We start from the raw sequence: 17291 nt of genomic DNA on the forward strand, positions 1-17291 counted from the left end.
TAACTTTTTCAAGCACTAGTTTGTACGGACTAGTCACTATTGATGTTCACTAGTCCGCAAAGCATTTCACTAGTCCGTCCAGTATATCATATTAAATGATTTTCATTTTATTCAATAGTATTTAATGAAACTAAACACATCACAGTTGCAAGCAATTCAGTTTCTGACTCCTACAGAAGAAAAAACCACCATACTTTATTTTGCATTCAAGATCTTCATAAGCATACAGTAACTTCTGAGTTAATCCTTTTTTTTCGTCCATAACTACATATGTGCGTTCGAGATCGACGTTCCCGTTGTTTTTGTGCTCAGTTCTTAGAGTCACAGGAGTTTGAGATTTTATCAATAAAGTCAATAAAATTCACTCGATTGACCAAGCCATGAGCTATGTATTGTTACGAATTCCTGTGTTAGAGTCGCGAATGACGAGAACATATGCGCACAAACGTGCATGTTCTTAGACCACACTACTCGCAGTTCTTGCACCTTGAACCCGTTCTCGTGATGCGTACTCAGCCTTCGGAATCGACAGGAATTTGTGCTCGTTTGAAGAACGGCGGTCTCAAAGGCACACCATGTGTATGGAAGATCAGGATGTCATAGTCACGCGAACACTTAAGCATGCAAGTAATCGACCATAAGTTCAAACATCTAAGAGACTCGGACAAATCTTGCTAAAATTTTAACCAATTTAAGATTGATTTCTGGATTTTCACTAGTCCGTAAGGACTAGTGCTATAGAGAATTTACTAGTCCGACACGTTTTTTATTAGTCTCGGACTTACGGACATAAGGTAATTTCGAACCCTGCTACATTACTGATGCATTTTATATTTCCATTTAAAAACTGATTTCATAATGATGCATGCGCAGTGTACGGGTACCTTCATATTTGGATTTGTGTAAAGTTTGTGGTTTCTTGGCATTTACATTTATATAAGGCAACTTATATGATTTTCCTTTCTGGCGATAAACAAGATATTTCTCCACTTCTGCAGAGAAAATTTCAGTTCATTTGTAAAATTTTGTTTTAAAGGATCTATTTTCTATTTGATATCATTACAATTCGACACAAGAGTACAACTTGCACAGTAGAACATTTCTTTAAACTCAAAAGTTTTCCACTGAACTAAACTAAAAAGATGAACAATAGTGTATATATATTCTATTGATTGATTACCTGGGGCTGATTTAGCTCTCATCACTGGCCCCACGAGGCGCGGGGTGGTGGGTGGTGAAGGCTCAATCTGCAGTTTGTTGACACTAGGTGTTGTCTGGTAAGTGTATCTAGTTCCTCCTCCAAAATAATCTAATCCCAATCCAGCTGTATCCAAATCTTCTGTTGTTACCGGATCATACTGAGGAATGTACTCACTGGTCAGATTAGCGGTGGTCAGCGGGGCATATGAGGGGGACATAGGTGGGGCAGAGGGCTGGGTATATGCCATCAGAGAGGCCTGAGGTTGAGGAGCGTAGGACAATGTTTCCAAAGCTGCTGTATGGTCGGCCTGAGAGATCGAGGCACTGGTCATCACCTGGTTTATTTCAGTTGCTGGATTCTGCAACCTGTTGTGGAGAAAGTTTGATGATCAAAGTTAAATTCTTTGCAAGGAAATGGTCAAGAACTGAACTAATCACTTATTTAATACTACATGTCGTTTCCTCAGACAGGAAACAGCACCTTATAGCACAAACTCATAACAGCTGCCTATGTCAAGCTACATTGTCTATCATGTTCATCACTAACCATTACTATTTTGCATTTAAGAGGGAAAAAAAGCAATGGACATCAAAAACATGTTCATTCTACATTCTGGATTGATATGAGACAGATAATGACCTATTTTCCTCTTCCTCTAGCAGTGCTCTCATGGCACTGAGCTCAGCCTTCAGTGGCACATGACAGTCATGTAGCTGACTGGCCTCTCTCATCTTCACAAACAACATCTCCTGGACATCCTTCAGTTTCTTGGACATAGCAGTGACTTGTTCACTGGTGCGTGCCTTTTCCTGGGCCAACATTCCCTCCAGGGAGACCTTCTGATGGTTCAAACTCTGAATCTGTTTATATTAAATACAAAAACAGGTTTAATATTTTTTATAGCTTTAATATCAATAGTGGTGAAAATATTCTTTTTATTAAGAGGAACCTCCTTTGACTACATCATTTATCTCCTGAGCATTTACATATATGTGTAAGACTCTAAAGTGTGATGATCGCTCCAAAGTGCGATGGTAACGCCAAAGTGCGATGGTCTGCGCCAAAGTGCGATGGTTTGTTAACGTTACGGACGCCAAAGTGCGATGGCGACGCCAAAGTCTGATGGTGCGGAGTTCAGTAATGTTTGTTACGTCACGTCATTGTGACGTCATGCTGAACGTCTTTCAAAATAAAACCGAAGAAATGCAACACGTACGACAGCAACGGCAAGGTATACAAGGTTGAGGATAGTGAGAACGGCAAAGTACATTTGTTGTCAAACCATCTACTTTGCCAAAACATTCTTTAATTCATGATCATCTATTACTTGTGACGTACACGTAATAAATTCCTGGGGGTATGCTATAATATAAAACATTCTATACAATTTTGCGTTGGAAAATTTTGTGTTTAATAACACAACTAGATGGTAATGAAATAAGATGAAACTTCTTACTTTTTATGCATGGATTTTGCACTGATATTTTGGTGAAACAACACACAGTTGATTCAGTCTGTACCAAAAACACTGTGTCGTTTACAAACCAATGGATTTCGGCGTGTCACACCATCGCACTTTGGCGAATGAGTGTGGACCATCGCACTTTGGAGTGTCACATCATCGGGGTTTGGCGCAGACCATCAGGGTTTGGCGTGACCATCGCACTTTGGAGTCTTATCGCACTTTGGAGTCTTACATATGTTTATTCTACCTTGTATCTTTTTTTCTAATAAAATCAGTTCAACATACCTGTCCTTCCAAAGAAGTAATCTTAGCCGATAGTTCCACAATTTGCCCCATAATCTGTGATTTCTCAATATTCAATCTATCAAATGTTTTGGCATCATTTTCCATTTGAGTTTTCAAAGCAGTAATCTAAAAGAGGAGAAAGATTGGAATATCAAATATATTTGATGCAATAATGCAAAAAAATAATAAGATATTCACTTACAAATCACAAACAGCTTTACTAAGATGCTGAAATTTTGGAATGAGCCGCAAATCAAAGTAACTCACAAAATTTAATGTAAAATTCTGTTTTAATACTTGTAAAAAAAGAAGTCCAAAGCATCTATGTTAACTTTTTACATTTTACAAGGTTAACTTACATTTCTAACATAGCTTTCCTCAGACTCCATCTTGTATCGAACCATTTCCTCCTCTGCGGATTCCCTAACTTGCTGTAGCAGAGCCGATACAGATGTGTCAGATTTGCCGTACTGACGCATCCGAGTCTCTAGACCGAGTATGGTGGCATTGGAGTTCTCCAGTCGCTCCCTGAGCTCATTAATTTGCTGACTGTAAACCTGGTTATCAAACTCCATCTTCTGAGACACCTGGTGAGCCTTCTCTTCTGCTTCCTGCCGCATTAGCTGTTCCTTCTCATATCTGTGGAGAATGAGAGAGATTGTGTATGTCTTTGTAATTTTCGATGTGTGTGTGTGGTGTATTTTTATTTTCTGTCCACAAAATTAATGCTACTATGTAGCACGAAAAAAAAAAATAAAAAATAAAAAAAAAAAAAATAAAACAAACCTTTATATATATCTTCAATCTACATTGTATGATTTGTATAACATAATCCACAAATTTTACAAGGACATACAGAAGTATATAGATTTACAAGTACATGGTGATGGCAGTTTACACAACAAAGCATTAACAGTTGTTGTGACAAACCTGCGCTTGAGGGTTTCAATCTCTCTTGTCATCTTGTCAGCATCTCTTGTCAAGCTGTTGATGTCATCGAATGGCCGACCAGCACTTGCTCTTGTTTCTGCCAGCTCATTTTGTAAGGACTGAATTCGTTTATGACTGATATTGACTTCCTCCATTAGTTTTCTCGTTTTTTCTGACTCTACCGATAATCTGTAAAACAGACGAGAATCGTCATCTTTTTTATATAACCCTTTATATGACTTTAGATACCTTTATTTTGATGTAGAAGTTAACATAATATCAGTAATAAAACAATACAGGTGTTCGAATCAATGTAATATTTTACATAATTAGGTTGCATTAGCAGATAATATCATTTACAGTGGTGCTTCATTCATCTGCACACATTTCAGAAATCAAAGCATCCATACATAGCTGATATCGATACTATTACTGAATTTTGCGCAGCTCATTAACAAATATTACAATGATATGACTTCACGGTGAAGACATTATGACCTATAACAGCATGCACTAACCACAGTTTGATCAGCCACCACTACCTATCATTATTCTTTGTATTTATCTAAACCAATATTTACAAGATAGATCTGTCTGTAAAGCTCATCAGCAAAATAATCTAGCCATGCCCTGCAAATCTTTAATCATAAAGGCATTGACAACTCAACACAAAATGATCTAGCCATGCCCTGCAAATCTTTAATCATAAAGGCATTGACAACTCAACACAAAAGGCCCACAGACCACATCCCTCACCTGAACATGTTTCCAGAAAAACATTAAATTCCGATTATGATCCCACACTTGCCCTGTTGCACATGATGTGTGAACATGCTTGAATATACACTATATAACCACTACTAGTATATTCATCTGGCATTCTATACCTTTGTAGTTCTTGTTAAGTAGACTTCATAGAATTACACCCTGTATGTGAAACACTGAACCTCTCCTGTATCCCATCCTAAACCCAGGGTCCATTGTGTGAACATGAATCTACACTACACGAGAAGGTTTCCATATTGATTTAACATATATTAAACCTTGGTGGTTTCTGAAAAGATTTGTCCTACATGTATGTTTGTAACATTTCTTCACATTTTAAAATCCTCTTGTGGCCCAACCTTTGAATTACACTACATGAGAATGCTTGCATATTAATTAGATATTGCACCCTTGTCATTCATGAGAAGATTTTAAATCAAGGGACCATATTAAGAAGAGACTTGAAACTACAACCCACATGGATGCTTGTATTGAAATACAACACACGAGGATGCTTGTATTCTAACTAACAGACTGTATCCTTGAGGTTCTAGGGGAGAGTTTTGAAGGATTTTCCTTTGTAAAACTTTTAAACAACCATTGTGGAGAAATCCTGACTTCAGGGATTGCATGTTCATGTATAAGGATGTTTCTATGCAAGTTAAGGTTTTCATGGTCCTTGTTCTTGAGAGAAACATTTTTAAAACACCCAACCCTAATCTTACTATTTCTTAATTATCTCCCCATGGCAAGGGGCATGATCCTCCATTTTCACAAATTTAAATACCCTTCACCCCAGGATGCTTTGTGCTACATTTGTTTGAAATTGGGCTTGTGAAAAAATGTGAGTTCACAGATAGCAGACAAATTTTGATCAGAAAATCTCATTTGAGTTTTCAGTTCAGATGAGCTAACTAACAACAGCATGCAAATTCGAAATGGCATTGTCATACATGTATTTTGTTAAAATACTTTTTTTAATGTCTTCAAAAATATTTTAATACTTGAAAATTTGAAAATAAATTTCAACAATGTAAGAAAATCTCAACCTTAGTAGTATAACATTATTTGAACATTCGAAGAAAAAACATTTTCTTCAGCAAAAAGCAGAGATTGCATTCAAATGAATAGCATGACACATGTTTCTTAAATAATAATCTAAACAAGATCTGTTAGAAATTAGTGATCTATTTCACAATTGTTGCCCAGATTTGTATGAAATATCATGGGAGGACTTAAAAACTTTTGTCTGTTTATTTTATGTCAGACATTTTTGAGATTTTTTCCCCCACTCATATTGAGCCATCACCAGCAGTAGGTGTACAGTGCCATAAAATTTAGACCAATACTTGCTTTAACAGTGAGGATTCTTTAACATGCAAATACCTGCCATGACATGGGACCTTGGTTTCAAAGTCTCATCCAAAACACTCATGACTCTCACCACTAAATGCAATCTAATCAAAATCAGACTTCATAGATCCGTGCCGTATACCTTGCGTAAGTAGATCTGACATAACCCGATTAGGGGTCATGTTCAGATGAACTTTATGTCAGCCAAACAGCGCGTCGGCTTTGAAATCGTCGGTGTTCACAATTCAAGGAAAGTGGCTGCGATTGTTTGGTTTGAAAGAAAACATATCGCAGCTAGATGCGACGTCACAATGCACCGTTGACGTCGACTGACGTTATATTCCTCGCGTTATTTAAGTAAACCATCTTGAAAACTATTCAAATCGTACCCATCCCTATTTATACATAAATCGGAATTCACAATTAATTCAATTTGGGTGTATTTCATATCGTACGTTTTGTTGTTTGTATGAACGGAATAGATTAGGCATTATTGCGAAAGTTTAAAATTCATTATGCGAGAATATACAATTTTACAGTGTGGAATAAACTTCTTGGGAGAGAGATTACAGCAATTTGTTTACGAATTGCCAGGAACCGCCTAAATAGCCACCATTGTCTGTATGGCGCAATCTGACTGGTTGATAGTTCTCATGAATATTCCAAGCGAAAGGTCATGCAGACATGACCCCCTATGGGGTTATGTCAGATCCTATTATAGCGATTGTGAGCGTATTCTAGGATCTGATTTTAATTAGATTGCACTAAATGCTGAGTGTTTGCCAAAGGAGCAGTGACAACACACCGAAGGCACAAACTGGGCTTGAACCCACAGTCATGAAGCAACCACTCTACCACTGAGCCACCGTGACCACTACTAAGCATTGCACTCATTAGCAATTTAACATTTACAATTTAGGTGAAGGATAACAAAGTTAAGAATGGCATACAAGGTCAGTAGATTGGGTCTGGGCCATCAAAATAAAATTTAAATCATTTTAAATTGTATGCGGTAGTAATTTAACAACACTCAGAATTTCGGTGAAGGATGACACAGGTTGAGAAAGGCAGACAAGGTCATTGGACTGGGTTTGGGTCATCAAATTCGAATCATTCCAAGATCACTGTGATGACTCTGAACCATTGGCTCGTTGAATTTCCCAGCCGACAAAATACTTCACTCCACATACGACATACACGTATTTAATTTCACAGATTATAAGTTTTGGTTTTTTGTGCTGGTACAAGTTTTTGCTGAGTTGCATATGGCTTACATGAACATAGCTTACATACTTGAAGTCCACTGATATGAAATTACGTGCATTTTATGTGACTGTGGACTTGGCAGAAATAAGTACTGCATGTTTATAGTACGTTTATAATTCAGACAACTACTTTATGGTGGTATCCTGTCTAGTGTGTTTATTTCTAAGTGAATATACATGTACAAGGAAATAAAAGGCCCATAAGCTTTATTAATCAGTACAGTTTGAGTACTCAATAACTGAATACAAAATTAAATGTATATTGGAAGGATTCTATGTTAATGATACAATGCGTTTATCCTTCAAACTCTGGTAATTCCAGTTTTGAGATTAAAAAAAGAAGAAGAGGAATTACAAAGTTGTAGCCTGGTCAAATATTTTAAACATTTTTTTTTAATCAGTGACCTTGACATTGATTTAGACTTAATTATTACATATCCTCTGTTCATTAGAAACCTTTGTGCTTATTATAGGCTTCTAATGTTGCTGTGGCCTAGATGCTATGATCGAGGGAAAGAATTAATGTACTTTACTTTAACATTTTTATTTTGACCTAGTGACAAGAAGACTATAAATAAGGGATTTAAATATCAATATTCATACCATTGTTTCAAAATTAAGTGTAAGAGTCCCCATGCAAATCTGTTATTATTCTAAATTTGATAAAACTGACATAAAACCAGAATTATAACATCAAAAAACGATATTTTGCTGCCATTTGTCATATTTTGATATAAAATGGAGATCTTTCATACAGTGTTTCTCAGTTCTAAACATCACACACAGACTTGGACAAGATTCATATCCACATGTATACCATAGATTTATCTTTCCAGTCATGTGACAGAAAAATTTTGTTTGTACAAAGCTGTGACCTACAGTGTATGTTTTCTGAAAGAAAATCAACAGTTTATTTAGATCTTAGTAGAACTGAGAAGTTGCATCACTTTTGATGTTGGCTGCATACCCCAAATGACTTTGGTAGTCTTTTTCCTATGTGCTCTGGTTGTTTGATATTAAGTAGTCAAGAAAAAGATCTTAATGGGACTGATTCACAATTTCCCCCAAAATTTTGTTTTTCACTTTTAATGATCAAGATCTACTGTCTAATATGTTTAAAAGAGTTCACATAAAAATTAAGGTTATACATTATCACAGAAGCTTATTTTAGGGAGTTTATTATTTTGTATTGTAAACAAAGATTGCGGTGTTATTGTTTACGAAATTTTCACAAGAAATGGATATTGATCAAAGTTTATCACATCTTTCACATTTCAGCCATTTTTGGGGTAAAATGTGTCATCTAAAATTTAAAATTTGTGACTCTGCAGAATTAAGATGCTTTAAATTACAAAACTATTGTTTCACTGGTTTGTTTGTATACATTAAAAGATGAGAGTCTTCGTTTACATAACACAGATTTAAGGCTAAAATATTGCTTTTATTCTTGCATTCAGAAAATAAAAATTTTGGCTGTTAACATTAAATGAGTTATATTTTATTTTCAAAAATGAAAAATATTTTTCTCAAAAATCGTGAACCAGTCCCCTTAAAAAGAAATATCACATTTTCATAATAAGAGCCATAAAGCCTCAGCCCTACCTTCAGAACCCTTTATACAGGACTTTTACTTTGGGTAGACACTTCTTTCCCTAGATTACCCTGTACTCAATTTGCTTGTTTGGTGCTTAGGAGTCAATAAGATGACTTTAAAGAAAAAAAACTTGTTTTCACTACATGAGCCACAGAGCCTTGCCCTCACACCAGTAAGTACCTTTGACCTATGAATTTCACAAGTTTGGTAAAGGTGTCCTTCCTTATCATGACTATGCATACAGATTATCATTAAAGGAGATTTCTTAAGATTGCACCATTTTTTGAGGTTTTGGCCTCATCCCTCACTCCTTAGGAAAACAAGGGCTACAAAATTCAATAATTTTGTTCCCCTTATCCCAATATTGCTAAATGTCAATCACTGTACAAGTGGTTATTTATACTGGGGGTTAAGTACGCATTTTTGAACATCAAACATTACGCGTGGGGAAAAGATACGCAGTAACGGAATATAATATATATTATATCCAATATTTCTAACTATACGTGTGGGGGAAATTTACGTACTTATTACATGACCGCGTAATTAGTGTAAATTTCCCCCACGCATGAATAACCACTTTTACAGAACAGTAAAAATTGATCCAATAAGCATTTGAGAAGTTAGAATACTTAAATGTTTAAGACACAACGATGAACAGAAACAGATCACAACAGGCATACATCTGGTGACCAAATCAAAGGAAGAGTCGGCCATTGTGGTGTATTTTGTTTTGCCTTCAAATTCAATGATTCATTGGTTCAGAGCAGTTAAGCTAATCTTTGAATTATTCTATGAGGACAGTCATTCAGGTTTGGGTCTTATTTAATTTCCTACCTTGCATCTTGGCCATCCTCACAGTAACTGTAGATATACATACAGGCTGATTGTCACTAAACATCATCTTAAGCATAATTCATCTTCAAACTTTGTAATTTTCTTGACTTACAATTCTTTTCTCAATTTCATTTTTTGAGAAAGACCAAAATGTAAAAAGGTAATAATCTGTGTATCTGGTAGTAGCGTATTGTTCTAAATTGAAGGTTTAGTATATTTAGCATGAAATTGAGTATAGCTGTAGATAATGTACCTGCTCTCAAGGTCTACTGAAAATTGTTTATTTTTGCCACTCTGCATCTGATATGAATTCCTTTCCCTTGTAACTTCTTCCAACTGTCTCCTGAAATGAAAATATAAGTATAGCACTTTTCAGGAGATAAAAATCACACGGTAAAAAGCACACCCACAGTATTCAATATTTTCATGCAAATTTTATACTAATCACAATCTTCATATCCACTCCACTGAATACTTCGAATTGTTCTTAACCAACAAATTACCTAACATTGTCCAGTTCTCGTTCATACAAGCTCTTTAATGTTGCGACTTCATCTTCTAAGACCTTTGTTGACTTGATGAAGGATGTGGCATCCACCTGCTGTCCACTTTGTTCTCGTAAGTGGCGGACTTTCTGGATGTATGCCGTAAAACGATCGTTTATCCTCTGTAGCTCCTCCTTCTCCTGTGAGCGATTACACGCATGCTGGGAGAGAGTATTGGTGTAATGTTCCGTCATTCCGTAACTCATCTTGCTGGTACTGTGATTTGGTTTGCGTATAGGACCAGCACTAAAACTTCTTTGACTGTAGCGACTAGAATACCCCGAGTCCACTCGAGCATATGGGTTCTCCACTATGGGAGTTACAATTGGTTTATTGAAGGAGTCTGTTATGTTTGTGCAGCGACTCTCTGGTCGTAAATGAGGTTCAGGGCTCGAAGACACAAAATACACTTGTTTTTCAGATGGTTTTGTTGTGTGTGCAACTTTGTCTTTTATGAAACTCCTTGATGTAACAAATGACTGTCTGGATTGAGGTCGAAGTGGTGCTTCACTTGTGGCCAGCTCTTCTGGCTGCCAAGGTGGCTCTCTAGTATCAACTTCTTTGGTTTCTGAAACAAAATGAGAGGTTTGTTTCATCTAAAAAATGTAACATGAAAACCTTTGACAACAAGAGGTACTGTGAGCAATGCTCACTAAGAATACCACCGCTTATCCCAATCTCCCAAAGGATGCTGTTAATAGGTATAAATTACCTCTTTCCTGAGTGTAAAAAAGAAAGGGCATGACAAAACCTTGGGTAGTCTCTTCTCTAGGTAGAAATGGATAAGAGATGAAATTAAATGTGGACTTTATTATGATCTTGGCTTTGAAGGGGGACCTTTGTTGAAGGATTTGACCTTTTGACCCCAAATTCGATAGGGAACATCTTTGTCCCATGGGTAGTCTATATGTATGATATGGTGACTGTAGATGGAAAGGATAACGCTTTAGAGCCCGGAAACCATTGCATCTACAAATGGATGGATGGACAGAAGGAAACCTGATTCCAGTATACCCCCCCCCCCCCTCCCACAACTTTGTTGCGGAGGGTATAAAAAATTTACTTCCCTCTTTAGGTTGAGTTGAGAACCCGATATTTCTATCTAATAGTCTCATTACAGGAATTATTACTTGGCATTGCAGGCATACATGTCACTGAGTTAGACAAGTTCTGACTTCACTGCATTTTTTATAATGTAGTTCTGCCTTGGTCTTAGATTCAAGTTTTGAAAATATTTCACTCATTTTGGTAAGTTTCAAAATATATGCTGTCAGAAAGGTATCATGATTTTCATTTTCAGAGATAAGTACAGTCAAAGAAACTACTTAAGACAGGGGCATTGAACAAACTGGCTGCCGAACAGTTTAAAATAGCATGGTAGCTGAGGATTTCAGTGGCTGTGTTACGCAAGTGGTAGCTTACTTGAATACAAAAATATAGAAAGAAAAAAATAGAAGGAATTGAGAATTCTACCACCTTAGAGTACTTTAAATCAATAGAAATACATGTAACAATATCTAATGTATTACTGAATATATCAAACAGTACTTTTTTATTACAAATGCCTCATCTGATCTGTGCATGTAATGTCAACATTCTAACAAAGTTGACAATTAGCCTAATAGGAAATTAATGCCTTAGAATGAATGTCTTATATGTTTTATATAATGAAATATTAGACAGTCTAATAATTAGTCCTTTAATAGTGCAACTCAATTAACATCAATCAGGTGTAATGTTTACTACTGGCACTGCATTGAGCTTCAGAAATCTTCCAAACAGAGCACCTACAATGTACAATCTACATGTGTATCTTGTAAAGTTTTTTTAAATTCTTCTTGGAGTATATGTAACATGCTTAGTATTGTTTGTGGGCAAACATTCCACTTAGCAAGGCCAAAACATGGCACATCTCTTTACAGTTTCTCTTTGTCATTTCCCCCAATATGGCAAGTTTAATTAGGGCTTTCCACCTTTCAGTGGAAAGTCCTATTGTTATTGTTCTGTTTATTATTATTTTCCTGCCGTCAAAAAATTTTTTCGTCTTAAGACTTATCGAAAAACTTTAAAGTCCATCATATAGTACTTCTTGAGAAACGAATACAGTTTACCCTGCGTAATTGACCTTTGACCCCTTACGGAGTTATTGGACCTTTCGCAGAAATCATTGTTAGCACTTCTACTTTGTAACCATAAATGATAGAAGGATAAAACCTTTTCTAAAACATAGAGGGTAATTAGTAGAAGCGAAGAATTTAAAATGAAGGGATTCAATGTCCCCTAAGGGGAGTTAATGCCTCTTTATGTTTTGCAATTTATTTGTAAAACATGTCAAACTTGAGAACGGTTTGTCATAGAGACATGGGATCAACTGGAATACAATCGGTGACCTTTGACCTTGAAAATTAGATCAAGGTCAAAGGTCAAGGTCATCAGAAAAGAGGAAAAAATAGCACTTTTTATACTCTCTTTCCTGCTTAAAATAGCATTGAAATATTATATGGGTAATTATTGACTTCTTGATTGGTTTTGATAGTATGCATTTCAACTTTGAACTTTGACCCTCCTGTGAATTTCAGAGACTCGCGTCGAAAACCTTGTTATCGCTACTCCTACTTAATGGAAAGTCATAGTGACACGAAACCTTCACTAATGAATTCACAGTAAAACCATCTTGCAAAGAAAAAATAATCAAAGGGATACGAAAACCCTTAAGCATAGTTATTGCCCCTGAAAGTATCCAATATCATTATCTAAGCCTATAATTTTTATATTAATATAGATAGAGACATGGGACCACTTACATTAAGACCGATGACCTTCAAAATGAGGTCAAGGTCAAAGGTCAAGGTCATCATCAAAATAATTTTTTTTCTCCATTTTCAAGGTCTTTCAAAGTATTTTTAGCATTGATAAGCTAATCGAAAGTAACCGAAAACCCCTAAACAAATTATTGTCCCTGAATGTCTTGATTAACATTTTTTAAGCTTATAGCTTTTACATTAATATAGATAGAGACATGGGATCACTTGCATTAAGACCGATGACCTTTGACCTTCAAAATGAGGTCAAGGTCAAAGGTCAAGGTCATCGTGAAAATTATTATTTAAATTTTCTTGGTCATTTTGAGTTTCGTACATCATCTTAAATATTCTTAAATATCTTTTTTTAAATCATTGTAGGTGGAAAGCCCTCTAATTGTTCGCGAACAATTAGGATTACTAGTATTTTATTCATTTCTTTTATTTTTTGGCTCACTGGAAGAAAATTTAATCCAATAAAGCCCGAAAAGGTTTTTTTGGGGTAGATTTCAAGCTTTTGTGTGAAGTTGAAAAGTAAATTGCAAGTCATGGTGCCTTTATTGAAGAAAAAAAGCAATTAAACAGCAAAAACCAAAAGTTTATCATCAATTGACATTTCATGTGAGACAGAATTGTCAGCCCCCCCCCCCCCCCCCCCCCCCCCCATGAATGTCAATATATATCATTATCATGTCAAAGTTGAAAAATAGAGCTGATTAGAAAATATGCATTAAGAATATTGTTGGTATAAATATATGACATTTAATAGTGAATCACATACTATTAGCCATGACCTCTTGACCTGAGAATGCATCATTATGATATGCAATAGATTCTGCTGATCAGTATTAAATCAAGAAAAACATTTTTGACTGGAAATACAGTAGAGCGTGGTTATGGCGAACCTCCAGGGCCAGCAACAACACATTTCATTATCATCAAACTTTGTTATATCCAATAAAATGCACTATTTCCCTCTCATTAGGGAACAAGTATCCCTTCACAATAAGCATGAATTCATTATAAGCATGTTTGTCATAAGCATGTTCTACTATATAACAAATCGTTTTTGTTTGATAATATTGTACAGTATAAACATATAAATCCCTTCCTTATTGTTATTCTAATACAGGTGACTGTTCCAATGTCAGTGATGTGAAGTGGAATAGTGTCATTGATAGACTTCCAGCTCTACACATGGGTAGCAACCACCTAAAGAACCGCCCATAAAACAAAACTTACTTCTGAATCAGAATTCAGCTTGAGCTCGTGAGGAAGTATTCATTTTATCAAAACCTCTCTGAAGCTCTGCAGAATTAAGGAAGGTGAAAAAATCTTCCATAAAGACTTTGTGTCCTGAATTCCTCGGACTCACCTATGTCGGTGTTTTCCTTTTTGGTGCCCGAGTTGTTGAGCGAGTTTTCAGCTGAGTGGTCTAACTCTGGAATCACCAACTGGAGTGTCTGTTCGTCCTCTGGTGTGGAGGATCTAAGCAGGTATTGGGGGTGAGGCTGTAGATTAGGGTCACCGTCCCCAAGGTGTGTGATAAAGGGGCTGCCCTGTGTTGGACCCTCACTCAATCTGTAAAGAACAGCAAATGATTGAACATCAAAATAACATAACTGGGTGAATGGATAAGCCCCTACATGCAAATAAAGTCCAGCCTTCAAGCTCTGAACATTTTTGGTTACTTTGTACTGTAAATCACATTTTCTTCAAAGGAACATTATTTACACATAATTTTGTGAGACTAGCCATTCCCAAAACTTTATATAGTTCTTACTAATAAACGCTTCCATATTCAAGACATTAGCAATGAATAATTATTTGTGAAAGTTGTGTCTCATGAATTGAATACACGAGAAAATTAAGTCTCTCAAAATAAAAGTGATCCACAGTATACTTAAGGTAACCATGCAAATCTGGTACTGCGATTCTTGTGTTTAGCATACTGTACTCATTTCAACTCAAGCAAATACATAAGTTTAGTGCAGACTAAGTTAAAAACATACATGCAAGTAGAAAAGTAAACAAAATGCACCAAAAATCCCTTGCACTAGAGTTAATATTTCTGACAAGTGCTTAAAGTGCATTGTTGGTGAATATCTAACAATATACATGGAGTCCCACTTCATCTTAAAAGAAACACAACTTCTTGATTACACAGCATAACCACTGCATGTAACCCAAAAGTATCACCACTTAATACTTTCATAGGAATGCTCTTACCATCTATATAAATATAATTTGACTAGACAGTTTGTGACCTTACAAAGGTTAAATGTATAATAAATATTTGGTAACTATACATATACAGCACTTCCCAACTGGAGAGCTCCTCTGACAGATAGCAACTAGTGTTTAATTTTCTGTTCCAGGTAAACATCAGACGTTTAACTGTACCTCACATTCCTTATAAACACTCCAGAATTTATCACTGAAGGCTCTACAACACTAACATACAAAACTTTATCACTGAAGGCTCTACAACACTAACATACACAACTTTGATTTCAAGCAAAGATAGATATGTCAAACAAAAAATGTCACAAACAAAAATTAAATCGATGGTGGCAGTTCATTTGAAATCTCTTGACAAGCATCCACCTGTTAGATATGGGGATCAACTCAGTGCTCAATTGTTTCTACTTGGGTCACTTCAATATTCATTACCTCATTATTCTACTTTCTTCACACTTGTATTCAAGTGCATATACTTTATGACCAATTTTTGAATCACAGTTCTTGTTGAAAAATATTCTATTGATATCTTGACATAGGCAAGACAACTGCTCGATAAAACCAATAATGGATCAGCTCTCAATCAAATTGTGCCAAGCGTATACAAACACTGATATGGCATCGTTCTAAACCTACATGAATTATTTACAAAACAGTAATACAGTCTGTATTTTCCTTTGAAGTGCCCAGTCTGAAAAATGATCAATTTTTTTGACTGAAAGAAAAATAAATGATAACCTGAAATAATGTTTATCATACAAAAAGTTTGTGTTCCCTATATACATTTTGAGTAATTTTTTAGAGTTCTTTCATATCTTGTGTGTTAGGTGACTGGTATATGTGAAATGTCTGAATGAAGTACAATAGGTATTCAAACAGTCAATCTATTTGTCAAACATCTTATATGAAATACAATTAGATGGCTGAATAATGAAAATTCAAGACGATACAACTATGAAAACCTTAATTGGTACAATGCAGTGAAATTCCCAACCAATTTCCTCCTGATATTTTCAAGGTCAATGTGAAACACATACTCCTAGTATATATAGTTCTTATTCAAACCTGAAAACATTATTTTCCTACTTACTTTGCTGTGCATTTCAAAGAATCCCTTCTCTTCTTGCATTTTTTAGGCATACCTTTGACCATTGTCTAAATTATGAATGTGCATGCCCTTATATTTGGACCCAAGTGCACAGAACATCAATCAATGTTAATTCCAGTATGTATAGTAATGTAATGTCCGCCAACTAACAAATAAATCCATGAACACAGTGAAATAACTGCAGGCTTTGATCGATTGTTAGACATGCCTCATTTCCCCCCAACACTGTTTCCAGTCCAAGTTGCAAAGTTTTTAAACATTACTCTATTTCTATAATCATATCTGACTGGTTTTAGATAAATCCTTCTATTCATTGAATAAAGATAATCCTTGACTTTAATGCAAGCTTCTACAAAATTGGTAACTTGTGGTCTACCTTTAAATTTAAAAATTTCAAACTCTACATGTCGGAAAACCTAATGACACGTCAACATCGGAATTAAATATTGTTTAGACAATGAGTTAGAATATAAGCACCCCGAGGGTTAATCTTATACAGATCGAGTGTCTAGTAGAATATTATTACTTACACTTTGTGAAAACCAAGGTTCGAAACAATACACAGGGGTCTACATCTGACATGACCAAAAAAAAAAAAAAAAAAAACCAATTAATAAAAGGCTCAAACATTTAATTTGGTTTAAAATGACTATTGCATGAACTTAGGAAAATGGCTCTAAATCATGCTGATCTTGTAAATGTTAAAATAATTACACAGGACTGGGCAATAATATTGGTATTCTGGTGTATTGCAATATAGTTTTAGACAAGATGTGTTTGGGAAACATTGATGCCCTCGGATAACAACAAAATGGACCTGTAAGACATTGTACGTCTTTTTCAAAATTTCCAAAAACTAGGTCAACGGTCAATGTCAAGATCACCAAAAAATCTTATGACA

At 35.6% G+C, this 17291-nt stretch overlaps 1 protein-coding gene across 14 annotated transcripts in view; it reads right to left on the reverse strand.

Annotated features, from left to right (window-relative positions):
- The window catches only part of LOC125645531 (lamin-B1-like), a 41445-nt gene that overhangs the window by 15630 nt on the left and 8524 nt on the right, over positions 1 to 17291 (reverse strand). For 4 of the 14 annotated variants that reach the window (XM_056140273.1, XM_056140272.1, XM_056140267.1 and 1 more), the window contains exons 2-9: positions 14417 to 14622; positions 10199 to 10808; positions 9949 to 10038; positions 3882 to 4070; positions 3311 to 3590; positions 2952 to 3077; positions 1841 to 2061; positions 1181 to 1566 (exon numbers count right to left, since the gene is read on the reverse strand). In XM_056140273.1, coding sequence (XP_055996248.1) covers positions 1181 to 1566; positions 1841 to 2061; positions 2952 to 3077; positions 3311 to 3590; positions 3882 to 4070; positions 9949 to 10038; positions 10199 to 10446 — 1540 coding nt within the window. In that variant the 5' untranslated portion in view covers positions 10447 to 10808; positions 14417 to 14622. Of the gene's footprint in view, positions 1 to 1180; positions 1567 to 1840; positions 2062 to 2951; positions 3078 to 3310; positions 3591 to 3881; positions 4071 to 9695; positions 9723 to 9948; positions 10039 to 10198; positions 10809 to 14416; positions 14623 to 16372; positions 16624 to 17291 lie in introns of those variants that run through there. The other 10 variants (XR_007359360.2, XM_048871092.2, XM_056140271.1 and 7 more) reach the window with 8 other exon arrangements.

Source organism: Ostrea edulis, chromosome 6 (assembly GCF_947568905.1).
Source record: "Ostrea edulis chromosome 6, xbOstEdul1.1, whole genome shotgun sequence".
Taxonomy (NCBI): Eukaryota; Metazoa; Mollusca; class Bivalvia; order Ostreida; family Ostreidae; genus Ostrea; species Ostrea edulis.